At 39.9% G+C, this 26,855-nt stretch overlaps 1 protein-coding gene across 10 annotated transcripts in view; it reads left to right on the forward strand.

Annotated features, from left to right (window-relative positions):
• Window positions 1-26,155, forward strand: part of MBNL2 (muscleblind like splicing regulator 2) — a 112,694-nt gene extending 86,539 nt beyond the window's left edge. For 4 of the 10 annotated variants that reach the window (XM_069879016.1, XM_069879024.1, XM_069879062.1 and 1 more), the window contains 5 exons: window positions 1,571-1,624; window positions 2,278-2,431; window positions 5,744-5,779; window positions 7,215-7,309; window positions 23,197-26,155. In XM_069879016.1, coding sequence (XP_069735117.1) covers window positions 1,571-1,624; window positions 2,278-2,431; window positions 5,744-5,779; window positions 7,215-7,309; window positions 23,197-23,211 — 354 coding nt within the window. In that variant the 3' untranslated portion in view covers window positions 23,212-26,155. The remainder of the gene's footprint in view (window positions 1-1,570; window positions 1,625-2,277; window positions 2,432-5,743; window positions 5,780-7,214; window positions 7,310-23,196) is intronic. The other 6 variants (XM_069879070.1, XM_069879057.1, XM_069879037.1 and 3 more) reach the window with 5 other exon arrangements.
• Window positions 26,156-26,855: the final 700 nt, after the last annotated feature.

Consider the following 26,855-nt stretch of genomic DNA (forward strand, 5'->3'; position numbering starts at 1 on the left):
GAGTTGATATGAGGCTGTGCCTTGTGCAGACAGAGTGATATCTGTCATGGGGGTGCCCTTGGGGGTTACCACGTGTCAGCTGCTCAACGTCCTGCTTAGACACAAGAAGGCTCTCCAGATCCTCAGTTTGCAGCAAGTGTTCCTTGTTATGTCTGAGTTCTGGACCCCAGATGGATTAGGAGGTCCTGTAGGTCAGGGTACGCAATCCAGAAATGTGCTAAAGGAGAGATGGAGAGGGTGCTGAGAAGCCTTATGCAACATAGGTGCAGCAGAGCCAGGAACAAGGAATCAGCAAAGCAAGGGCGATTCTGCAAAATACCCTGTTAGCACTAACTGATCTTGTGGCCATAAGCTATTTGTAGACATTTAGTTTCTTATCCTCTTTTTCCCCTTTTGTTCCCCATTTCCACATAGTGATGCAAGATAGACATAATCTGCATATCCTAAAAAGAGCTAAATTCAGTTTGTGTTTATATAAAAAAAAAATCTGATTTCTAAGTAAGTCTGCCTTTCCCTTCTAAAGGTTTGTAAGAATTATTTATGCTATAAAATTTGAAAGTATTTTCTGAGAAGATCTTTTTACAGAATACCAACACATCAGCCATAAATTTGATCTTATTACGGAAGTCTACATAAATGTATATGCTTATGTACTATGCCTAAATATTTTCTTTTTAAAAAATTGGTAATGCTGGAGTAGTATCGTAACTCATGTGTTAATGTTCACGTACAAACTGAGAGCAGTATTTTTACTCCCTGCTCTTGACTGAAGCTAGTACTGAAGGTTTTAGCAAAATTTAGAAAATGTTTTAAATCCTGAAAGATTTTTTTCCCTCTCAATGTAACGTGGTAAGTTACAAGGAAAAAAAATTAAAATATAAATGACCCATCTGTAGGGAAAAAAAGGAATTAATGATAAGTTAGTGTAACTAGACGTATTATTTATTCTGCTTTTTATCGCAAAAGGAGAACCTCTCTCATTTTGAACCCATTGGTTTCATCTATTGAATGATGTACTTGTCTTAATTAAAAGACTCTCACCTTGCAAGCACTGATACTTAATAGCATTTGTAATGCATTACAACTTTCACTAGTGCTTTGTATCTGAAAATGTAGCCTTCCAAATTGATTTTTCTGCTTTAAAATGTGACTTAACTAACTTATCAGGAATTCTTATAGGCGTATCCTTAAAACTTTCTGCATCTCTGTGAAGTGTTTATACGATGCTTAATAGTGTCTGCAAGCTGCTGTTTTACTCAACTTTCCTGAATTTCAAACATCTATATTTTACTCTCTTATATGCTTTTAACTAAGGTATAGTAGATGCATTTTTGCTTCGGTACTAATTCAAAATGTAATATTCATTTCTTTAGAAGACATTTTTGTTGTTGTGCATGCCTAGTGTTTTGTATGTTGTATATTGCATTCAGAATATTTTTTTCCTTCTCACCTATCCACAAATGCAATGCCGTTCCCATGATGCACCTCTGCTTGCTGTTTACCTGTATGTTAATTCGCTTGAATCCCATTGGCCCACTGCCATCATGTGCTCGCTGCCTGTTATTAAAAGACTCAGTCGACTGCCAAAGCAATGAAGCGACCTCTCGAAGCAACTGTAGACCTGGTACTTTGACCTTTCACCTTTTGCTTTGCATGTAGCTTTGGGTTTTATTTTTTTCTCAGAGAAGCAACTAATGAAATTTGTATCGCTTTACTTTTGAACATCAACCGGAAATGATTTCACATACTCGTTAATTTACCGGAAACTCTATTTATCCATCTCATTCTCATATGTAATAAACGCAGATGATTTAGTTTGGTTCCTAACATGGTTTCATTTTTTTAAATATCCTCTCATGAAAAGTTGAATTGAGATAAAACTGCTTCTGTAATTGAAAATGCTTAATGTAATCCATTAATCTGTATAATAATAGGAAACGACATTTAAATTTAAAAAAGAAAATACTTGGCAATGAAACACAAGTGGTTTTTTCTCCCTGTAAATATTTGAAAACCTATTTAAAGGCAATGCCATTTTCGTTGCTTTAAAGGCCTTTCTTTTCAGTAGTTGTGCTGCTACAGTTTTAGGTTAATAGTACCATGCTTTTGCTATCAATAACAAAATTTCACTCATTTTACATTGCTGTGCTTTGAGTTAATATGCATGGCGAGGCATCTTTAGCTGCTTTAAAAAAATAATAAGTTATTGTATTTATGTATATGTTACGGACAGCGGCGTAATAGGGATGCCATTTTAACTAACTTTCTTATTTACAGGCCTTTCCTCCTGGTGTTCTTCACCCTTTACCAAAGAGACAAGCACTTGAAAAAAGCAATGGTGCCAGTGCCGTTTTCAATCCCAGTGTCTTGCACTATCAACAGGCTCTTGCCAATGCTCAGTTGCAGCAACATGCAGCGTTTATCCCAACAGGTATGTTTTCCCCACATTGAACCAATTTTGTGTTCCTTGGGTAGCCTCCATGTCAGGCAGTTGCACTTCACAGAAGGCTTCATTATGGTCCCTGCCCCATTTGAGGTGAAGTCTGCACAGATGTTTACGATTTTAATTCCTCCTGCAAAGTATGAGAACTCAAGCAGAAATTTCAACATGCTGTCAGGCTGCTTTTTGTGCTCATAGCCTTGTTCATCACTGTCCGGAGTTTGCCTCTTTTTTTCCTACTTTAAATTGGCTCTATTTTGACTTTTATCTGCCAGTGCTCTCCTAGGAGACGAGGGGGTGAAAGTCTGCTAACAAAAATGCTGGGAGAAGCATCACACTTCAGAGATGACACGGGAAGCGTGCTGAGGGCAAGGCAGATCCTGCTGCTCCCTTGGGAGCTGTTTTGCACCTGTGGGGATCACCCCAGCTGCACACGAGCAGAGCAAGAAGGGGAGCACCAGCTAGAACCTTCCAGTCAATGCCTGCACGGAAGCACTGGCAAAACGCGTAGCTTCCTGCAGATGCACTAAAAGGGCTTTGAGGCATCAGATGCATTTTTGTGGGTTTCATTTTGGAATGCCACGAGGACTTTTCCAAGCATTTACAGCTAATAGCTGGGGTTGTAGTTCTGCATCGGGGTGATCTGAAGACAACGGAATGTAATTTGCATTTCAGCATGCACAGCTCTGTAAAAATCGGAGCATTCAGAGATGGCTTGAACCACACCGTGGCTGGTGGCAGGGCTTCTCATTAACACTGAGAGAGAAAGAATGTGCTAGGTATTCGTGTAAACAATAACACCGTAGCGCTCTAAATTATGTCAGTCACCTCCACTCCAAACTCCCCAGAGGTAAATATCCTGCCTAATGAATTCTGTGATTTCATCTGTAATTAACAAATTACATATTTTAGTATATTATGTTATCAACTGTGAACTTCCAGCATCATTTAACGCTATGTGTATGCAAGTGCACTCCACGTTTCAAGGATGTTATTTTAGTTTATAGAAATAATGTCAGTTAAACAAGGAATGAAATGCAATACATGATGATTTGCTGATCTATCAGAATTCCCATATGTTTTTAAAGGCAAAACCAAACACAGATGGCTTTGACTTCATGGAATTTTGCTATAAGGCCTGAGTAACAACCTTGGAACCTACCCCTATATTTATAATAGCAAGTTATAGCATTCTGTATTTTTAGCACGTTGGTGCACCAGAATATCTGTAGCAGAAAACATACTAACATTTATATGAATGTTTGAAAAAAATAAATAAATTCTGAGACCACATATTTGGATATGATTGGAAGACTGCCCTGCGCTTACAAACGTACAGAAATTTCCACAAATTTATTTTACACTGTAACCCTGAGAATTTGCAATATGATGTGCATCCGTCCTTCTCTTAAGTACTCCCTTCCAGGGCTTATCAGTATTATTTGCAATTGCCAAAGTTTTTTAATTAATTATGGAAAATACAATAGTCTAAACCTTTTTTCAGTGAAATAGCTTTTGGATATTTTCCAGACTTCGGGAGTGCTCATGCGTCCTTAAGTAGCTCGTTCTTTGTGCATTTTATTGTCCATCCCTCTTTCCAACTAATGGTTACATTTACAGTTTTATCTTGAAAATTTCTGATGGTAGGAGGGGTTTATCTTGGAACCAAACCTTAAGGGCCAGGCTGTTGGCAGACCCCAAAACAGGTGCATGAAAAAAGAAGAAACAGAGGGATAACATAGCAGATGGAGCCCAAGCCCGGCATAGAAAACCTTTCTCACAGTGCTGAACCTCCTGCTCTTTGTGAACACCATCAGCACCTAGAAGGGGAGTTAGAGAGAGGTGTGGGGTGCGGGAGGAGGTTAGGAAAAGGGAACCCCCACTATATGAGTGGGTATCATGAGCTCTTCATCAAAGATGCTACATCTGATATTCCCGTGTTTCCTGGGAAGGCTGGATTTGGTGGGTGTAAGGCCTGTCATGCTACCCAGGTCTAAGGAGCAACGCATGACATTATCTGTTGAATTTTAAATGACTATGTGATATTTTTCTGAACTGGTATAATTTTCAAATGTGTTCCTTATGTGTGTGTGTGTGTGTGTGTGTGTGTGTTTATTAAGTTAAATTTTAAGACAAGTTTTGCTGCTGGAATATATATAAAACTTAATTGTTTTATATAACTTTCTGCTTTCTTAACCACTTGCTCCCCTAATAAAAAGTGTGGGGCTTGACTTAGCATGGCTTACCTCCAAAGTTCTGCACTTTGTTTGTTTTACATCAGTTTGATTGCTTTGTCACCTTCTCCTTATTGTTTGGTGAATGATCTTAAAAACAACAGATCTTTTCTCTCTTCCCATTGCTGTTTGTTAGTGTTTCTATAGCCTCTAGAGGAGGAACTTTGTGTATTCTCCAGGGACTGTTCTTGGGTAGGGTCATTCATAGTTACACCATTGCTGTGCTGATCTGATAAGGGGCTGTGGTCCTAATCAAGCAGGAACTTTGTGTCAAATATCTGTGTATGTGGGAATAGTCTTCTCACGTGCTCACCTTCACCAGCTTGCTATATACACTGTACTGAAAATGTGCTGTGTATTTTTTTTTATATTTGGTCTTCCCAGAAAGGTTACAGGTGAACCAGGCACCAAAACTAAACTGCAGTAGGTGAGCATTCTTTCCAGAGCATCTTTGAGGTGTGCTGGGAGCCTTCTGCTGGAACATTGCACACTCAGAAGTGTCTAGGTTGGGGACTTGTCACTTTTCTTTGGTCAGAAGAACTTCTCCACCTCAGGTGTTGTGTTAAGAATGATTACATTAACTTCAAACGCAAATTTGTCTAAGCCCCTGCAGAGCGCTATCAGCTAATTCCATTTTAACTTTATTCTGTACCGCACTTCAAAAAGCCGGTGAAAGTTGATCTACACAAAGTTGAGCTGAGTTACACAATGACTTCTAAAATCACCAAATAATGTGATATCTAACCACAAACGTTTCTGTAAACAAAAACCTGTTGCTGCAAAAGTACTAAGTGAAAGGATAAAAGTGCTAAGTAAAAAAGTTTATGAAGTGTCTTGCATGTATACAGAAACATGCCAAAAGTTGCACAATATACTCATGTAGGAGTTTAGTAAGAACATAATCGCCTTTTTTGTATTAAAGCAAAACTATGAATGACCTTACAGTTTCATTTAACTAACTTACTTCTCTGTGGTTATGCTTGAATCTCACTTTGAATGTTAACTCTAAACAGCTAACCTGTTTCTTCCCTTTATCCACTTTTTTCACCTATCATTGCATGACACGCAGGGTCAGTTTTGTGCATGACACCCGCTACCAGTATTGGTAGGTTCCAAATTTCTTTATTGATCTCTTTTTATACTGTCTATGATGTATATTCACTTGTTTCAAAAATCCTAGGCAAGATTTTAGACACTGGCTAGAATTAAAGGTTCACTTGCCCTTCCGGTTGACTTTGCAGAGTGTTTAGATTTGTAGATGGAAGCTGTAGTTCAGATGTAATATCACCTGCTATAACAACTACACTGCAAAAGCATAATACCATAAATTCTGGTCTGCTTTTCAGTTTTTAAAGTTTTATTTCTCGTTATATTTTATATTGTCTAGTACTATAAAATCATAAAATACTGGAAGAAGCCAGCAAATTTCATCAGTGTTTTGAAGTTTCATAGTGGTGTGCCTATTTCTCCTTTTTGCTGTGTGTTAGAAAGTTTTATCAGCGTTTCCCAGAAATGCTTACTTTGATCCACAAAAATTCTGTTGAAACCCTTAGTCTGAATCTGACTCCTCCTTTAAAATTATTTGCAGCTTGGAATTAACATTTAAGGTGTGCAAAATGGAAGCCCAATGCAACAGCCTCTGAGACAGAAAAGTAATTTTTTTTCTATTCGATAGCCCTGTCCCAGTGACTTTTTTTTTGTGGGACTACTCAGCTAAGCAGTAAAAACATCAAGCCTTTAAAACATCAAGTTAATAATTCTCCCATGAAGGTGCTGATTAAAATTCATTCTTAAAATGAGTGAAAGCAGCGACTTTCACAAAATCAGCTTTGGTTTTTTAGATCAAATAAAATAGTATTTAAATCTGGAAAATTATTATCATCCTTCTCCTGATTTTTGCCTCAAAGCAGATGGTAATTTAACTCTGATAAAGTCTAAGAGTTATACAGTGCTAGTACAAAAAAATGTATAAATTGCATTATAAAGGAAGACAGCAAGTGTCTGGCTTACTTAAAAATGAAGATACATGAAAATAATTCCATTTGTAATTGTATTTAAAAAATAAGATAAACGTTTATCAGTTTGCTTCCCAGTATAAACCACTGGGGTTTTTTTTTTAGTAGAATTTTATTTTGCAGTGCTTTATATCAATAGTGGGGTAAAGCAAATTGTCCGTGTAACAATTCTCACGTAACAGGCTGTTTTGGTAGAGCCTCTGTTTACACAAGTAATCCTGTTCTAAGAGGTAATGCCCGCTTTTTCGATGGTCCTTGCTCTTTTTTCTGGGAATCGCCGATTGTGTTGACAACCTTCCTTTAATTGTACTTGTAATAAGCTATTTTCCCTTTTTTTTTTTTTTTTTTTTTTTTTTATTTCTCCGCCACGCTTTCTTGCTTTGCACTGTGATTGCATGCCATCTGCCGGTTTAACCCATGACGATGGCTTGCTGCTCTTGATATTCACCATGCCAAAAATACCACTTCTCTTACCATAATGCTGCACCCTCCTGTTCATTGCTTCCATGGTTCCCCTCCTGAAAGTACCCATGATGCACAACGCTACGGCCGCCACTGTCTCTGCAGCAACAACTCCTGCAACAAGTGTTCCCTTCGCCGCAACAGCCACAGCAAATCAGGTTTGCTCCTTTTAAAGCTTTCTTTCACAAGATCCCGAACTCTAAATGAGTGCTGAGATTTTTATTTTAATTTTTTTTAACAAAAAAAATTCTCCAGGAGAATTTTTTTTTTCTGTGTTTACCCCATCAAATTTTACTTTTATTTTTAAGTCGTTTATAGCAAGTGTTTGTGGGACAGGTTGCACTTATTTAGAGTTAACATTTGTTGCAAATAATGATGTAGCTGTGTTTTGTGTTGCGATGTTTGTACCTAATTACTGTGTAATTAACCCAGCTGGAGTTAGAATCACCATAGTACTGGACTACTTACTGAAGTCTATTATTAACTCCTAAGTTCAAAAGGAATATCGTCACAGGTTTCAAACGTTCAGGTGTGTTCATGTAGTCTTCTCCATTCAGTGTGTGGAACTGACCAACTAGTAAGCATGGAAGCTAAAATCACAAGCGGGACAAAGTAGCTGGAAAAAAGAAATGGGGAAACAAAACTGAAAGGTTTCCATAAATGCTAGGGATCAAAACAGCACCCGAGATACTTATGACTAAGCCTGCTTTATGTTTGAAAGTGTATCTTCAACCTGGGAATTATATTTCCCTGAGGAAGGACATGGTTACAAAGAACCCTGGGGGTTATTGGCCGAAGCAGGCTAGGAAAGATGATACTTTCTCCTTTTCTTCTGTGGTTTGTTATGTTAAAGGCAGTTTTCTTTTTGGTAGGGTTTCCCCTTCCTTCTATAGGACCTGATTCCCACGGAGGACCTATCTATTACAGCTCTGAGCGTTTAGCTTTGACTCTTTTCACTGGGGCTGTAGAGATTCCTGCCCTGCTGCACCTGGCACCTGCCTGGAGAGGGGTTTGCACAGCAGTTGGGTCACTCTGGCTTTTCTGTTGCTTTGGGACCACACTCAGCACTTCCACCTGAGAGCTGTTTTCCCTCAGGTTTTGAGAGGCCAAAGTGAGTAGGAGCAAGCAGATTGGCACACCAAGCGAAAGCAAAGGGCTATGCCCCCAAAACCTTTACTTGTGTTGCTCCTAGCCAGACGAACAAGCTGCTACAGGTTGAGTAGGAGCACTCACCCATTGATCCACTCTTCTCCACCTGCCAAGGAACTACAAAGAATTCAGTTGAAAATGTTTTGCTTAATAATGTTATACCAGCAGATTTATTTTTTTTTTTACTGTTGGTCCCAGAAGTATTCAGCTTTCCCATGGAAAAATAGAAGTTGCTGAAAGAGTTTATTGATAATAATTTAGGAAAAATATACTACCTCTGAAATACACCCTACTTTCTAAAGAAACACAAACTAGGCCATTTTCTCTATTTTTTAAAGGCTCATTTGCCAATATTGCGATGTTTGTGCTTCTAGCATTTTCATCAAAAGAGAGTTGTTGCTTTGTGTATGTTCTTTTCTGAGAGCTAGCTTGTTTTAATGAAAAAATGCTTGGGACAAAGGAGGAAAGGGCCGCAGGCAACTGGTGCATTTCCTTGTTCTTCCCAGAACAGACTGTTTGGTGGTATCCAGCATGGTTTTGTGATCCCAGGGTGATGACAGAGGGACCTCAAGGTGCCAAAGGGCCTATGAGAAAAGAGGGCAGTTTGGGAAGTGGGTTGGCTGGAGACCCTCTCCAGCATGGGAATGCTGCTGGGACAGCTCTGCCACCCACACTCCTCAGCTCCACAGGGGTTGGCTGTGGCTGAAGTAGAATAAATACACCTACAAAAGGACTAGCAAGCAGTCTTCCTTCTAGACAACGTGAATACTTACACACAAGTAGCCAGTGGCACCAAGGAGACCTAGGTGGGCCTTAATGTACTTTCTCATCTAGCAGAACGGCAGGTTGAGCCCCTCCTTTCCCAGTGCAGGTTTTGTTTGTGCTGGAGGAGTAGAGCATTTAAAATTTAACAGGAGTCTTAAGAAGTGTCTGTTTGTATTTATTTAGTTGCATATATTTATGTATGTGTATACATATAACTCCATGATGAAATTAAAGGACGTTTTAATATGGGGATGGGTTTCCACTTGTTTAACTTAAGCCGTTTGGAAGTTCAGCATCCAGTTCATCCACTTTTCTAAAAGTCCATGTTAAGGCAAGGTAAATTGCCCTGGAGGGTCCTGCCTCTTTCTCTTGTCTGAAGAAGGAGCGTCGGTGCATAACTGAAGCTCTGCACCACTGCACATGGAGGAGATGAGTCCCACTCCAGCAGCTTTTCTTGTTAGTTCTGTACTGTGCGCCATTGCTGTGTTTTTCTTCTCACAATTGTCTTTGTTTTAGTCACTGCAAATCTTCAAAAGCTACTGTAAAACACTGTGTATTTGAAAGCAGGAAAAGAAGTAGTAGTTCCTACTTCTTTATAGGAGGCAAATCTCCAAGTCTGCTGTTATTTACAACTTCCTAAGAGTTGGAGACAAAGCTACAACACTGGGAAAGGTGCCATAGTAACTCTTTGCTCCTAACTCTCAGTGTTTCTTTAGCCCAAGAAACAGAGGGAGAAGGTAATTAACTTCACTTAAGACTTTGTTCATGGTCATAACATCCTTTATGTGTGTTCCCTTTTGTTCCCTTCCTGAGTTGTTAAACTCTCCTGTTTATTTCAGAAAAGGGCTTTTTTATTCCCATCTAGATAAAATTTCCTTTCCTAGTTTGTGCCACACAGCTTTACCTATCAGTGGGATATGATTTCCTCTTTCCAGTGTCTCTATCACACATTTTAAATCAACCTGCAGCCATCAGCTCATCCTATTTCAACTACCGTGGCTTCTCCTCACATGCCAGGCATGATAAGAAAGTTGTAGCAGGGCTTAATCATTCAACTCAATATCATTTAGTTTAGTCTTCTGGCCTGTAGAAAGACTGCTGGACTTCCTTGTGTTGAGTGTGGTGATCCAAGTGCCCTTGAAGCATCAGTGGAAGGAAAAGTCAACATCCCACAATTCATGGAGTCTCAGCTGACAGCTAAAAAAACCTAACAACTCTGTAAGGTCCAGTAAATTATTTAGTGTGTGCTGTCAGCTTGTATTCTGAAAAAAGATGAACTGTGTCTCCTCTCTTCTTCATGCCCTTTCTTTCTGAAAATAGCATGAGTAGCAGCTCAAAATGTGCGCACATTGACACATGTGCAGTTGGTCATGGTTGGCCAGTACCTCTACGCATTGTATGTTCCATGTATGGCACGAGGCACCTGAGAAGGCTGCATAGGTTTAAAGGCTAGTAGTACGTCCATGCTGGGTGACACCACGTAGGAATATATGGAAAATTGGAAGTCTCTCGCTTTTCCTGACTTCTGGAAGCTAGGTTTTAAAACCAAAATGATTTTCTTGCAGTGTACTTCAGAGGGGAGGAGAACCACTTTGGCTCAGTGCAGTGAAACCAAGGGGGAACAAAAGTGCTTTTAGCAAACTCTGGTTTACAAATCCTGATTAAAAACTGATTTGGTTGATGCGAGAGCTGGTGGTGTTGCTGTTCACTGTGTGTGGACATCTTGTGAAGGAGTGTCCCTCTTACTTTAGCTGCCAGGCTGTGGTGAGAGGGGAGGGAGTGAGGGAGTACTTCAGTTTGAGATTTCCAGTGAGAAGCAGGTGGATTTCCAGAGAGCTATGTGAGAGGTTCTTTCCCTTTTCGTCTCACACCTTCACAACTTCTCCAGCCATTCCCACCAAAGTGGGGCCGGAAGGTACAGGTGCTTAACCTTGCTTCAAGGTTAGGTCCTTAATGAACTTACCTTCCATTGTTTGAGGATGCTGACAACGTTTTTCTGGAGGATGGAACCAGCAACGTTCAAAAAAGTGTGAAATGATGGTGAGAAGCAGCATTAGGGCACAGATACTGAGAGTTTGGTCCTAGCTCCCTCTAGTGCATACAAGTGGGCAGAGGTACACAAAACGTCTTATTTAAAATATTAATACAGTAATTGTGTGTAATTATATATTTCAGAGGTCTGTAACAAAGATTTTAATTATTACTCCTGTCGCTAGTGCACTAGCAGTACTCGAGCAAAGGAAACTGTTAACAGCTCAGCTTTGCTTACAGGTAGCCGTAAGATTTCACAGAGGATGATCTATCCCAACAGTGCTTGTAAGAGGTGTTATTCTGAATTCTGGGACTGAATTTCAGTTTTGAATAATGCCAGCACCTGTTTGGGGGGCCTTGAAATTTCTAAGCAGAAAGTCTTACTATTGCCTCTTTTACATATATACATTGGCGAGTCCTACGAGAGTTAAAAGGTTAGGACTCACTCCAAAATTAAGACATCTAAATAGTGTTGGTGTCTGAGTATGGGTGCCTACATGCAAGCTAGAAGTGCCTATTGTAGACTATGAAGGTTGTTATCAACACAGTCAGATGAAGTCAGGAGAACAGTCTGGCTCACCCTTCAAAAGTCATGTGGGGCTTGGTTCAGTTGCCTATACACGTGTCTACTGATGTTTACGATTGTCCTAAAATAACCTCGGATGTCCAGATTATCTAAGACATTTTTACAAGCTTGAAAAGATGCAACTCAGGACTCACAGACAAGTCTGCACGCTTCTGAACTGGCACCTGGACGACAGGTAGGAGACCTTAGCCCCAGTGGTACTAAAAGCCTGGTAAGCAAATCACCTGAGCCTGCAGTGAGTGATCGCATGATGTGATCTCCAGGCTCTGCTGGCTTACTTGACTAGGTTTTATCACCCCACTGACTGTGAGAGGAGGTTAGACACCAGCATTTTTGTGCCTTAATCTATGTCCTTAATCTCCCTGGGTGCTTCCTTAGTTCTTGGTTATTACAGGGCAATTACCAAATTTCAGATTTTTTAAAAAAATTGTCTGCTCACATTTCTTTTCAGTGCAGAACAGTACATGGCTTTCTTTTCTGTAGCAATGAAAATGGGCCAAGGACTAACAGTATAAAAATAGCATTACAGGGAATGCTGCTTAAAGATGTTATTTAGTGACAACATTTTTCTCCTGGTTATGTGCCAGTTAACCAAGAAGGAAAAATTAAAAGGCAGATCCAGTAGAAAAATTAAATACAGGCCATGCCTGCAAAGAAATGTAAGACCAACAGGCTCTCTTGTGCTAGGGCTTGTGATTATCTAGCACAGCTGTTTTAAATTATGCACCAGTGTTCACGCTAAATTAGGTGGCAATTATGCAGACATTAATTATGAAATCTTTCAGTAGCCTTCAGTTTTGTCAAAATCTGTAAAAATACAATGAAGTAAAAATAAAAATAGTTACACTGCATTCAAATGCCACAAACAAAAGGACAAGTAAAATATTTGCCCCAGAATTTAAAAAGTAGTTAACATAAAATACAAACTGAATGTTTAGTGGGGATTTGAGATGCTGTGTGTAGCATCTCCCCTGGGACGGAGGGAAGGGAGCCAGGACGTGCAGCAACAGACCATCTCTGCTTGCCAAGGTGCCTGCAAAGGCAGCCGCCACTCCCAAAGGGAGCAGATTCTTCTCTAGAATGAAATGTCATGTTGCACCTACTGAAGCTAATTTCTCCTCCTGCAGAAAGGAGAAGCACCAGTTGGTCTCTCTTGCAAATAGTCCCTGGTGTCCCCCAAAAGGGCTTCCTCTCCAGTCTACCCTTCTAACCCCAGAAATTCTGCTAGGGCAAAAGGGCTGTCCTCAGCTCTGCTGACAAGGCTTCTTCTACCTCACAGTCCCTTTCTTCCTTGTGGAAACCTGCTGAACTTGTAAATGGCTAGAAGAGTAGCAATATACTGAGAGAGAAAGAATTGAAAAATCTGGAAGGTAGTAGGAAACTGCCTTATTTTTTTGGTTAAAAGCAAGCTTTTGAGAAGGAAGGTGGGAAGGGGAAATAAATGTTATTTACATCTTTAGTGCCAGAATAAAGCAACAGAATGCAAAATTCTTGTTAGTGGTTTGAAAAGCAGTTTCTAAGGGAATGAGGGAACAAGTAGGAAAGTTCTTCTGCTGTGAACAGTAAGTATCTAAACAATTTTTGTCTTTTTTTTTTTCGACTGAAAGTTTTGGTCTAAAAATTCCATATAGTCCCAAGTTAAACACTCTAATAGAAAATTATATTCTAACAACAGAAAGAGCAATTTGAATCCGACATGAACAAGTCATAAAAAGGAGATGGAGGAACAGGTTCTTTTCTCAAGCATATTATCAGAGGGGATGCTTGCAGGGAACAAGCACTCAACAGAACAACGTTGAGCATCTGGCTTGCCCATGGATGGTGCCATGCGGCTCCACGAAGAGGCACTGGCAAGCCTTGGCATCTGGGATGCAGGACTGGGCATGTCACCTTGTACCCGCACCAAAATGGAAAAAAGAATCTGAACGATCCTTGATCATAAAGAGTCATTTCTCTAGAAAAGGTATTAGAATAGCAATAGCTTGTCATGGTGGGAAGGGCAGATTTACTGCTTGATGTGTCTTTCATGCTAGACACCCAAGAATCACAAGCCTCAATTCAATCAAGTTAACTTGTCTGAAGACACAGCTACTTGGTAGGAGTAATCAGCTGTAATTTTCAGAATTAACAGTTTGCAGACTCAAGAAGCGAGAGTTTCTAGTCTTACAGGCCACAACTAATCTCGAGCGGTGTCAAGAAAAGACCCTCTGAATTGCCTTGAAACAACTAACCTTACAAAATATGTGGCAAAACATTGATTTCTTAGCCTTTAAGGTAGAAAATATGCAAAACCAAAGATTACCCTGAAAAATTCAGAAGAACTGCATTTTAAGTCTCATGTGAACTTTACCCAAGTCTTTGTTTTACTTTTGATAATATTTTTTGATCTCTTAAGATAGAGGGGGTTTTCTGGGTAGAAGATGAAGACTTCTGGCAGGCTGACATACAGAGTTTTAGATCATATGTTCCTATACAGAAACCAATGGGAAGAAATGGAAAAATCTGTTTAGGTTTTGGTGTGGGTTTTTTTCATAGAAATTCCTCACACACTGAAAGGCTGAAACCTGACTTCCTCTGATAGCCTGCTAGATGGCAGTATCACATAACATGAGCAGCCAGCAAAGGCAAACTCATTTCTTTTATATAACGAAAAGCAAGGCATATTTCCCTTTCCTGCTATAGACAGCTTTAGCTTTCATATCATTGCAATTAAATAAATGCATTTGTGTTTGGTATGATAACTTCCGTTTGTGCTCTTGCTTTCAATTATTCGACAAATGATACTTTGACAAGTTGAGCAAAAGTCTTTCGGGGCATATATTTATTATTTAAACATAGGAATTATTTTTCTGAGGTCAACTGATTTTGTAGGCATTGGGGAAAAATGAGTGTTTCATTCTGCTTAGCATGTACACACAACTCACGTGAGTCTGGTTTTTTCCATCACAAAATTTTAACAACACAGAGCAGTGCAGAGCTCCAGATGTACTTGTTTGAGATTCTGTTCTTTGAAATACTTGTCTCTGGACATCTCTGACTGCTCCAACTGTTTTCCCTTGAATTAAACATATTTTTATCTCAGTGTATGATTTATTACCCACCAGAAATGCCAGTCTTTGAGTGTGCTGATGTAACCGCAGTGGAAACGTTTATTTATTTATTTGCTGTACCTGTTGTGTCTTTCAGCTTGAGGCAGAGATTTACTAGCTTTGTCTCACTTAATTTTGGCACAATATTATCTGCAGTGGCACACAATAGTGTATATGTCTGTTTATGTGTGAGTATTCAGATAAGAAAAAAATTAGGGAAGCAGTGAGCAAGTAAAAGTCAGGAACATTAAGATTTCCACAGATTAGTTGTACATTTAGTGAGTTTTATAAACCAACATGAGCATGGTGTCAGATAAGTATTCTTGATTAGCATAAATTTGGTGCCTTACTGCGTTCAGATTAAGTTCTGGATGTTGCAGTGGACCCTCTCCTGTGTGGAAGGGAGTCTGGATTGGCATGCCAGGTTTTGGGAAAGGAGGAGTTTCAGTGTGGTGATTACCAGAGAAGTGGTAGCCCTGCTCTACATGCAGTGGTAGAGTTCACCTAAAAGGATGCTGCATGTGTAGTGACAACCTTATTTTGCATTCAGAAGGAAGATATAAAACAGGTTTTGTTAAAAGAAGGAAAAAAACCAAAGACTAGGTAGGACACCTAAGAAAATGCAGGTTTCAAAATACAGCAGAGGAATGCAGGCACGTTCACAGGTAACGCACAACTTGTGCTTGGCCTTTTACTCCTTTGTGCTGTTGGTTCCTCTGCAAAAGACTGTTCTGGCAGTTTATAAAATTTCTAAAATTCAAGAAGAGAATGAAAATGACCCGAAAGTAGAAACTAAAAACCACAGATGACTGCAGTAACTCAGCCCTGCTGAAAAATAAAATTGAGTGGCTATTCAAAACAGTCACTGTATGGGTTCTCCTAAAAATATAGGAGCTGTGATTTTCTCATTTCTATCTAGTCCGTCTGCTGCCTGTGTGATTAGTTAAAAATAGATTTTGGTAGAATATATTAGAGTATGTTATGATCAATTTTTAGTACTGCATTATTTATTACTTTAAAGAAGAATAAATAAAGCCAGATTGCTTTCATTTTTAAAACAACTAGTCCTGACTCTTCAGAGTGAGTAAATACCTATTAAGTTGAACCTAAATATTATATGTTATTACTTGAGTAAATACGTACTGAAGCTCATAAGCATGCTAAAGAGTTGGCAACACAAGTGGCTTTGGACTCTTTTTCAGGACATCGTGAATGTTAAATGAGAAGAATGATGCTGCTGAACCTTTGAGCCCTTTGGGATCCCATAGGTGCCTTGATCTTTTCTTTAGATCATCTTGAACAGCTGGATTCATAGAGTAGTTAGGGTTGGAAAGGACCTTAAAGATCATCTAGCTCCCACCCCCCTGCCATGGGCAGGGATGTCCCACTATATTCAGGCAAGGTCTTTATCAGCTTTATGGCCCTGATGGCCAACAGCTTGTGCCTGATGAAAAGAAAATGTGCTAGGAGACATGTCCACTTCAGCACGGACATCTGACCCTCAGACATTTCCACCCTTTATATGCAAATCAGGGGTCACCTTATTGATGAGCAAACTAGACAGATGTATTTGGGATGCACTGGAATCATGAAGAAGCAATAAGGTAAAAATCCTTCTTCACTCCTGAATTGTGGAGAGGTCCACAGTTAGTCATAAAAGCAAAGCTCATATACATTAAATCATAATGTGCTGGAAATGAGAATGGGGGTTTTGGCCATCAGGAGACGAGTGGTAGCAAAGGAAGGAAGCCAGCGACACAAGGTGGAACTCTGTGTTTATGAAAAGTGATTAAGTGACTGTCAGAGATAGCAGGGGTAATGTTGCTTTTAGCAGGTCCCTCCACCCTTATTACTAGTTCCTTTAGCTTTTGTTGGGGGATACATTTTTGGGGTTTATTTCTTTTCAGTGTCTTTCTTTTCAGATTGTAGAAAAAATGCTTAGTTGGTCAGTATTTCTACCAGAGTACAACCTGGGGGATTACAGCTAGTGCCAGAGCCAGGAAAGGTGCCAGGACCACAGCTAAGGTGAGAGAGGTGAGGCATGTGTACCCAAACACCTTTCCACCCTCAGTGTTGGGAGCAGGCAGGCTGCTTTTAATGCAAGCGAGAGTTGGAGCCAGCTCAGCTCTCAGCCAGTTGAGGACGGGGCAAATCCCATCCCTTGGGAGAGTGATGGTGGGAGTCCTGGGGTGGGGATTGGAAAGCTCAGGTTAGTGTTTCATGGCGGTGCTGCTGCTGAAGCCATGGAGAAATAGAAGGTAAAAAAGTCTGTCTGTAAGGCTGTGTAAAGATTAACTAGGACCAAGCATAACTAATACAATAGTGAATAGTCTCATTAAATGCCTGAATATATATTCATCCTTTTCCAATTTGATTAAAAAAAAAACCAACTGTTTTATTGTGAAGAAAATGAACAAGGCGCATGCCACAAATGAGCATTCTAAGAGAAAATGAAAAATAAGGAGATGGAAGCATTTCCCAAAGGCATGGAGAAATATAAATAGTCTTCAGTTTCATGTCAAAGGGAAGAAATACTTGGTGTTAGTTTTATTTTTAGAAAGTGGGAGAAGTTACGAGACAGTCTGATATGAGTCGGCTGTCTGAAAATATCTATCATTTTTAATATATACCCTAGCTACATCTGACCAGTCTGCTGCTCATGTGAAAAACATGAAAATAGAAATTGTCACTTTGGTGGGATTCATCTGCCCTGACACAGGTGTCTAAAAGCTAAATACCTCAGTGTGAACTGTTTGCTACAGAATCTTATATTTGGGAGGGAGAAAGGGAAAGCATCGTGAGCTGATAATCTGTCTCATGCTAAAATAAGTTGCCTTAGGTAGGCTAGGAAGATGTAAAATAAGGTGATCAGCTGAGATTAATCTTGTCTATGAGAAACTCCTATTACTACATTGCACTTAAAATGAAAAGCTGAACAGTCTAAAATGTTTAGTGTGTATGAGCTCATTTTTGGAGGAATAAGTCCTTCACACAATGTGTGTGAAGGTCGAATATGACCTTAATCCCGCCTTAAAATGCATTAACACTTATAGAGCAAGTGTAATTTGGAGAAATAATTTCAAAACTTCAGGAAGAAAAACATCTCAAGAGGTGGATACAAAGTCGTGTTCTCCAGCTGATCCACTCTGACAGGTCTTTGGTTGAACAAGAGTTCATGTATACTGAATTCATGCGGAATGGTAAATTTTCTGTACTCATCATTGTATAATAAATCTGCAGCTGGAAACAGAATTTAAGGCAGAAGGAGTAAAGAAGCTTTACGATTTGTAGCTTCAAAACAGAAAATCTGAAGTCAAATTATATTCTTTAAATTCATAGTACGCAGTTGTGATTCTAGGTAATTTGGTTAATTCTGTGAACGTAAAGCAGTGCACATAACCTGGGTGTCAGAAAAGAGCTCACAAGGTTGGAATTTCCACCTTAATTTAACAGAGATTCTCAATTTTACCTCTGTATTCTTGAGGCAATAACTGGTCACAGCCATCTTTGCTGAGGAAAATACCAAACTGATGTCCATCTGCTGCCTATCATGGGCTGGTAGTTTGGTGAGAAGCTGAAACCACTGGAGTAACATCTCTCTTGGTTGTCATTCCCATGGACCACACTGCAGACCTGTATCACCCTTAGGAACATTCCTGGATGAATTGAGGGATGTTCTGTGTTACACACAGGGCTTAATGACGGCTGTGGTCATTCAGAGGTCCTGAAGGTAAAAGTCTAAAAGATTCACACTCTGATAGAGAAGAGAGAAAGTTGTGGCATTTGGGAGCTGAAAATGCCACCTCTGAAGAGCTGGAAAATTGGAAGGGTAGATGTTTCTTGGCAGGTAGAAAGTAGTTTGCAGAAATTCGGGTTCACTCTATGTATCTGCAGTTTCAGTGAGGTCTAGTAACTAACATCGGCACAATTTTAGTGATTTGAGTCTAAAAGGTAGCCAGCTTTCTGGCATTTCAAACAGGTACCAAGCAAGAAGGCAAGGGAGAAGTAGCCTCTGTCTGTGATTCCCTCAAAAAAATGCCCTTTCCTGTTATTAAATCATCTGTGCATTACTACCCCAGACTGTAAATGCCAGGCCATCCTACTTCTGCTAGAAATAATGTTTTTATTAGATCTCTTACTGCACGAGGTATGTTTTCTAGCATGTCTGTATCCATACCTGTAGATCTTATGCATACAGAACGTAAGAAAATGTTTTCCTCATGCTCGACCTGTACACCTTTGTACATCAGAACAATCCCCGCTAATTGTGTAGTCTTATTTTTCAGGGGTTTGTGTGTATATGAACCATGTTAAAATGATATACTAGTACCACTGCAAATATGACAGGTCATGCATATGTACGTTTGAGATGTAATTCTTCAAACAATAGCAGTCACGAAGGTTGTTGGACCTATTTAAAATAAGGAGGAAGTGCAGATTCTGTAACAGCTGCTTGCAGGGCTGTTCCTTGGTCAGTATGTTCTGTACAACTTCTCTTTTTTCAGTATGCAAATGAAGGAGCAATTAGCAGTGATGCAGACTTAGGTAGGCTCTGTCTTCCACCACAGTTTATTAGTTTGTTTGTAGATTAAACAGGAGTGTTTCACAGTGTGTTTTCCATGTAAAGTAGTTTAGCATTTCATGTTTCTGTCAGACACAGTGCAAAAAACTGTTGCAGAAGCTGCTACATGTGTATGTAGCTATGGCAGAGTTGTGATATCTTGTGAGAAATAAGGTGTGAACATATAATTAAAGGCTACGGGATACATTTTACACTTTGTGGCTAGGGTTAAAAAAAAAAAAACAAAAAAAACCCATTGGTCCTCAGTTCTGTATCTCCACACTGGAGAAGGTTGTTCTGAAGGAGAAACTTGAGGGTTTTTTTTCCAAGGACTCCTACACATACTAGAAATAGCCAGGCTGCAACATGCCCTAGTTACATCCCTTGCACGAGCGGCGACACAGCGAGTACGATGCAGTGGGAGCAAGCCAGCTCTATCACTGCTGGTGGTGGGAGAAGCTCCAGCTGCTCCTCCTGCACCCACAGCCACATAAACAGGACATACTCATACACAAAAGGAACAATGTTTACATTGTCTCCACTGTTTCCTGAAATTCAGGAGGAGGGGAGAAAAAGGCAAGAGTAGGGATGAGGTGGTTGAAGTCCTAACCTGAGCTCTGCCGTTCTCCAGACCAGGGCAGAGAAAAAGGGGTCCCTGCTCCGCCACGCTGCCCAGAGCCCCTCCAGCCTGCCTGGCACAGAGCACAATGAGTTGCACTTAGGTTATTCAAAGCACCAAGAATAGTCCTACCCTTTTCCCAAGAAACAGCCTGAGATTAGGCTGCCTGCCTTCTCTGACACGCATTTTGGGGGAACTGGGAGCATCAGTCTTGTGGGAGTGTTTGACCTTTCAGAACATCTCGGCATAAAGGACAGTGATACGTCTCCCTGTATAGGGAGAAAAAAGCTATAGGAAAAGGCAAGTTTATCCCCTTAAAAGTTGGCAGACAATGTAGGCAGCTGCACTCTCTGAAATTCTGGTTGGTTTTTTTTTTTACACTGAGTAGATTTCAGGTTGTGTCCCATTAAATTAGACCTTAGGATCCCTTAAATACACTTGTGTGATTATGGCTAACCCAGTGTAGCTAAAGCTGCTTAATTAATTACATTGACATGTTGGGTTGTAATATGCTAAAAATATCAGTGCTGATAATCTTGGTCACTTCTTATTTTCAGCACAGCTATATTTTTTGTACGTACTGTCCGACTACTGTTCTGTAGATGGACCGGGGTTATCACAGGCAGGGCTTTATTATTTCAGCAGAGGTATTTCTTTGTTATTTCAATAGGAAACAGAAGATGGGTGATAAGCTAACAAACTCACAATGGGTGGAAGTTCATTAAAAATATATGCCCTTGTTGTATGTATGATGCATTTAGATGTTAAGCCCTTTGGAGCAGCAGGTGTTTGTACAGTGTCATTACAATGGGCCCTCGCGTGTCGCCAGTTTTTCAGTGCTGATGTTAATCAAGGATGGCTTTTTGGCACACCAGCAAGTTTAGGCGGGGTCAGAGAGGTGGTACTTGTGTACAGCGAGCAAATAGCAGTGGAGGCAATCCCATGGCCTCCCAGAGCAACAGGAGGTGTCATTCCTGTCATTCAGATGGCAAGGTCAAGGAGAAGGCACTGCAGGAATTGAGGTTCACAGGTTTTGCACATTGCACCTCTTTCCAGAACTGAGCTCTTTCCCTCCTTCTCCAAGAGAAGAGAGGGCAACACTCAGGTGTGACAGCAACTACCTAAAAGGAAGTTGTGGTGAGGAGGGTGCTGGCCTCTTCTCCCATGTGACAGGAGACAGGACAAGGGGGAATGGCCTCAAGCTCAGCCAGGGGAGGTTTAGGCTGGACATCAGGAAAAAAATTTTCACAGAAAGGGTCATTGGGCACTGGAACAGGCTGCCCAGGGATGTGGTTGAGTCACCTTCCCTGGAGGTGTTTAAGGCACGGGTGGACGAGGTGCTGAGGGATATGGTTTAGTGATTGATAGGAATGGTTGGACTCGATGATCCAGTGGGTCTCTTCCAATCTGGTGATTCTATGATTTACATCTCTCCTACAAATGCTTCATCCTGTTGGCCGTGTTTTTGTTGAACTGAGGTCTCTGGGCAGTTGTGTGTGTAAGTCAAGAGTCTTGATGGCATGCTTGGCCATGCTGTACCTAGAACAAAGCAATCCCCTCTGCTTTCAGAGCAGGCTTCATGCAGTAGCTGCAGGTGTGATGAGGCAGGCACCATGGTATGAAATGGATATAAAGCTACTGGAGAGTGTCCAGAGGAGGGCCACAGAGTTGGTGAAGGGTTTAAAGGGGAAGCCATGGGAGGAGCAGCTAAAGTCACTTGGTCTGTTCAGCCTGAAGAAGAGGAGACTTGAGGGGAGACTTCATCACGGTCTACAGCTTCCTCACAAGGGGAGGAGAAGGAGCAGGTGCTGATCTCTCCTCTCTTGTGACCAGTGATAGGGCCCAAGGGAGTGGCAGGAAGATGTGCCGGGGGAGGCTTAGGCTGGATATTGGGAAAAGATTCTTCACCCAGAGGTTGGTGAAGCACTAGAACAGCTCCCCGGGGAAGCAGTCATGGAGCCAAACCTGACAATATTCAAGAAGCATTTGGCTGAGAATCATTCAGACACATGGTGTGAATTTTGGGGTTGTCCTCTCTAGGGTCAGCATCCTTGATGATCTTGAGGGTCCCTTCCAACTCAGGACATTCTATGATTCTCCTCTATGATTCTTCCATGCAGAACTGAGCGTGTTTCTTTTTGGCAACCTGTATGTCAGAGGTAGTATGTTGCTGAAGTTATTTTCACAACGATTTATTTTTCCTTTTTAAATAAATATTGCATTAAGCAGTGGTCTAGCTTCGTCATACACAAGTAGGTCAAAGTGCTGTCATGGCTGTCTTGCATACCACCCACAAATACAGCTTAAAAACACGTCGAGTGCCAAATTAAACAGGAAGAGCAGGCAGTGCACTCTTAATTCCTTGACTCATGCTTTAGTCTGGAGTACAGATTAGCCATGGTGTGATAAAACATCGCACCCCAGGTTTTGACATCACTTTCAGCAACAGTCCTTTCAGGCAGGTGATGGAAATCTGGACTGTTTTCCAATTCTGTGAGCAGGTTGAGGTGGTTCCTGGGCACTTTGTGCATTTAACCTTCACAGCACCGGAATAGTGAGTGTTTGCATCTGTAACATGGTTACTTCACCCTCAGTTTGAGACACTGTGGAGGTAAAGCAGCAAGGTTAGTGACTAGCTAGGTGCACAGAGGTACTGTTACAATCATTCTCCTGGGTCCCCTGGCATAAGGAAGCGTGAAAAAAACCCTTGAGTTTGCTGACCTGCAGATAATTTTCTCAGGGAATAAGTAGCTGCTAAAAGTGCATTGAAAAGCTTGTTGAAAACACCCAGTCCCGTACATTATTTTTTTTCACTTGTTAGGGGCAAGAGGTCCTGCCTCCAGTGTTTGCCCTGGTTGTTCCTGACTTTGTGGGAGCAGGGCAGGAGCTGGAGAATCACACCAGGCACCACTTTTGAGCTTTCTCAAGAGGCACGGGGCTGCTTCCCCATCCACTGACAGCCAGAGCACTGAGAGTGCCCTTCCTTTGTGGCTTCAGTGCAGTCTCCAGTATTTTGACACATAAAATACCCCCTCAGCGTGTTTTCCGCGCACGTGAGCACGTGTGCGTGGGAGGAGGACAACCAGGTTTGTGAAATGCAAACACCTCCCAGGCAGCGTGAGGATACGCGATGCTGTCCCGTACGAGCTGTGCCCGAGCTTAGTTAGTCCAGCGCCGGCCATCTGGGCGAACCGTTCTCCTTGCGTCACCTAAAAGCGTGATCACGCTTTCCTTTCTTTTAACAGATAATCCTGAAATAGCCGGCAGGAGCGGAACAGAGTGTCACGAAGCCTCCCTGCGGATGGCCAAGCACGGCTACTGTACATACTACCCCGTCTCCTCCTCTCTAGAGTTGCCACAAACTGCATGCTAAGTCAAGAATTTGTTCTTACGGACAAATCACAAACTCGAAAAAGCTAGTGCTGCTATGTCATATATGAATATTAAATATGGTATGCTTACTATACTCCAACCCAAAATAGTTAACTACCTGATACCAGCTGTGATGTTTCCAGACATAAAGGGTAACATTTAGTTTAAAGATTTTCTAAACATAGTTTAATTCTTGCAAATACTATCTTTTCTCCATAACTATACCTAACAAAATGGTCCAGTTAAGTTAGTCTCGTGAGATTCAAGGTTTATGAGTCTCTCGAGCTCAGCAATAATTAAGTTGTATTGGCTAAAAACTTAATCCCAGTTGCAGGTTTAACTTTCACCTGAACTAAATTTGGGGTTTTTCTTCTCGGTTAAAAAAAAAGCCTCTTGGTTTTGCTCCCCTAGTGGGTCAAATCCAAGACAGAGAAAGTGAAACGCAGCCCAGTGTTCTGCACATCACCCTGCCAATCTGAATATTTTTAGCCAGAAGTCCAAAGTAAAGCACAAATTCTTTAGATGCACATGGTTGGTGTCTGACGTGTATGGAGAAGTTGCATTCAAATCATAGCAGAATAGCAGACGAAAATTCAAAACGATTTGCACAGTATGAGCTTCATACCCCTTTCAATCCCCAAAAGAAAAAAAGTCTTGAGAATATTATTTTACGAGTATATTTATAATGTTTTTAAAAGAGACTTTGCAGAAGTGCCTAAATTTTGTCACATCAGACTTGATGGAAGTGAGCCTGATGCCAACAGTCAAATCTCACCAGAAGCAAATAATCCTTCAATCTCCTAGTCAGGTTACCAAAAAGATCCAAGCTGTTAAGAAGTACCTTCTAGAAGTGTAAAATCAAGCAAGCAAAAGACCAAACTAATGCAAGAAAAGGCAAAAAAGAAGGCTGTAGATAGAGAGATTTGTATGATACTCTAATTTAATGAAACTTCAGTTGAGTCACTGAAACGTCATAGGTGACTTTAATCTAGGCTATTAACTGAACACTAAGAATGTAGAATGAGATTCAGTTTAATAAATCATTACTGTATTTGCATTTTTTAAATTGGATTATAAGATTGTAACCAGATTAGAGTGGAGAAAAAAAGTAGTTCTTTTAATTGTTTTTCTTTAAAAACATATTTTATGTCACAAAAGTATGAAGATATCTTTAATACAATTATATACATATTATATATACATACATACATATATATGGATGAAGCAGATTTTAATGTTGTTTACTTTTTTAAATACTTTGTTGATTTACAAGGTAATTATATATGTATAATTAAAATTTCATTTGTTTGAGTTGAAAATTGTTTCAAGCACTATTGTACCAAATATTTCATATTTCACATTTTATATGTTGCACATGTATCACATAAATGACATAGTTTTTAAATTATTGTTTAAAAAAAAACAAGACAGCTGTTATAAGTGGATATTATGTATAATTGTTTGCAGCATAAGTTTTCTATGTGGACATTATTAGTGATTGCAGTATTTTAACTTAACCTCTTCAGATTGATTGTAAACTATTTGAAACTTTGGCAGCACTGCCTGTTCTGAACGACTGAAGGCACTAACCATATAATTATTTGCCTAAGAAATTATTGTCCAGGCTAAATCTTGTTTGTCCGATGTCTAATTACTATCTATTTATATATAAAGCTGGAGATTTGATCATCCGAAAGGAAAAAAATAATCACAATTCGATTGTAAAATTAACATAGTGCTTGTAATGTTGCGTTAGTTTTAATTTGTGGAAAAATACTATATCTTAACTTGTTACTCTAGCAGTTAAGGTATCACCATTATATACTATTAAAACACTAATATTTGTAGACTTTCTCAGTCATTATAACTAGGTAGTTGACACTGCAACTTGCCTATATCTGTCAAAGTTGTTTTTATTTTTTTATAATAGTTAATTTAGGCATTTGGGTAGCTTATTGTATAATACTAAATGGTAAATTATCCATGTTGTTTAAATATTTTATGTAGATAACTCTTCAAGACATCGTTTTGTGTGAACTTTTTATGTTTCGAAATAACTGTTATTCTATGTTTTTTACAATTAATCCAATACTACTATTTTTTGCCCATGGATGCCGAAGCTTCAGATACATCAGGTCTTTCATCCAGATAAACTGACAGACAAAAAGAGAAAATGTATTTTTAATAAGAGATCCACTTTCCGACTTTATGACTTTGTAATATTCCTGAAAACTGTACAAGTACAAATCTATGCTAACAGTAAGGAGGCAATTACAGAGATGTGCAAATGCGTGTACAACAGATTCAGCATTTTATTTATTTATAAAGTAATTTTATAGACTATTTCAAAATTTGGGAAGATCTAAAACTATTTTTCTGTATAAATATTATTTGCCAAAACTTTGTTTATATTTTAAAAACAGAAAAGTCTAATGAAAATGATTAAATTTTAAATGCTTTGTTTAATTAAAAAAAAAAAACACCTCAACAAATAAAACCCCCTAAAAGAACCATGAGATGGGCCAACACAGAGACAGTGAATACTGTAGCTGGGACATGGTTTCAAGTTACTTGAGATGTCTCAGTATTTATTTTGTTCAAAGAATACAGCACCTCACCAAAATATCTTTTCGTTTGCCTCTCTCATCCAGCATAATTGACGACGCGTACGATGAATATTTCGGTAACAGTTAAAAGAAACCCCTCCATTCACTCTTTTTCAGCATATAACTACTAGTGGTCTGTTAAATAGCCATTCTATTTCTGTTGTAACGTTTAAATTCATTCACCCAATGTACAACCACTGAAATAAAAAGAAGCATTTTAAAATGAGAGCGGAGTGGGGACGATCCTTTCTTGTGTCACGGCTCTGGGAAGAGGGACGCGGAGTAACAAAAAGAGTCAAAAGAAAGCGGATTTTTTAAAAATTATCTAATTTGTTAAAAGTTTCGGTCTAGTCTAGTGTAGTCTTTTATTTTTCCTTAATTTCACAAAATCCTTAAGTGTGATCCCCTCGTTTGGAGCACACGCAGATGGAAGATGAGGAAGCACTTACTCTTCTCCTGCTGGACAGAGTGCACTGAGGACACCACAGTGCACAACATTATTTTATGCCCTTTCTGCCTGTCCACGCTGCTGGGGGGCAGGCAGGCAGTGGTTATCTCAGCAGCGTGGCTCACAGATAACTAACTATTGGGGCATTTTAGCACCGGCACATCCTCTTTTCTTGCCTGCATCTCAAACAGTATTACACCATCAAATAATTCCCTGTTAGCTACTAATTCCTCAGGAGAGAGTGGCATCGCAGAGGAGTTGCACGCCCAAGGGCAGAGATTGCATGGCAAGCTAGTGACAGAGGAGGGATTAAAACCTTTGGCTTGCAGCTGCATGGTTTCTTCACACAATATTCTCTCATTTTTATTTTTTTTTAATGTTTTAAAGAAAGGAAATAAAATTCCTGCAGAATTGAGAAGAGTTAGTGCCACAAAGTTGCATACATTGCATCAGCACAGGCACGGTTTGAAAGGAGCCC

Source organism: Phaenicophaeus curvirostris, chromosome 1 (genome assembly GCF_032191515.1).
Source record: "Phaenicophaeus curvirostris isolate KB17595 chromosome 1, BPBGC_Pcur_1.0, whole genome shotgun sequence".
Taxonomy (NCBI): Eukaryota; Metazoa; Chordata; class Aves; order Cuculiformes; family Cuculidae; genus Phaenicophaeus; species Phaenicophaeus curvirostris.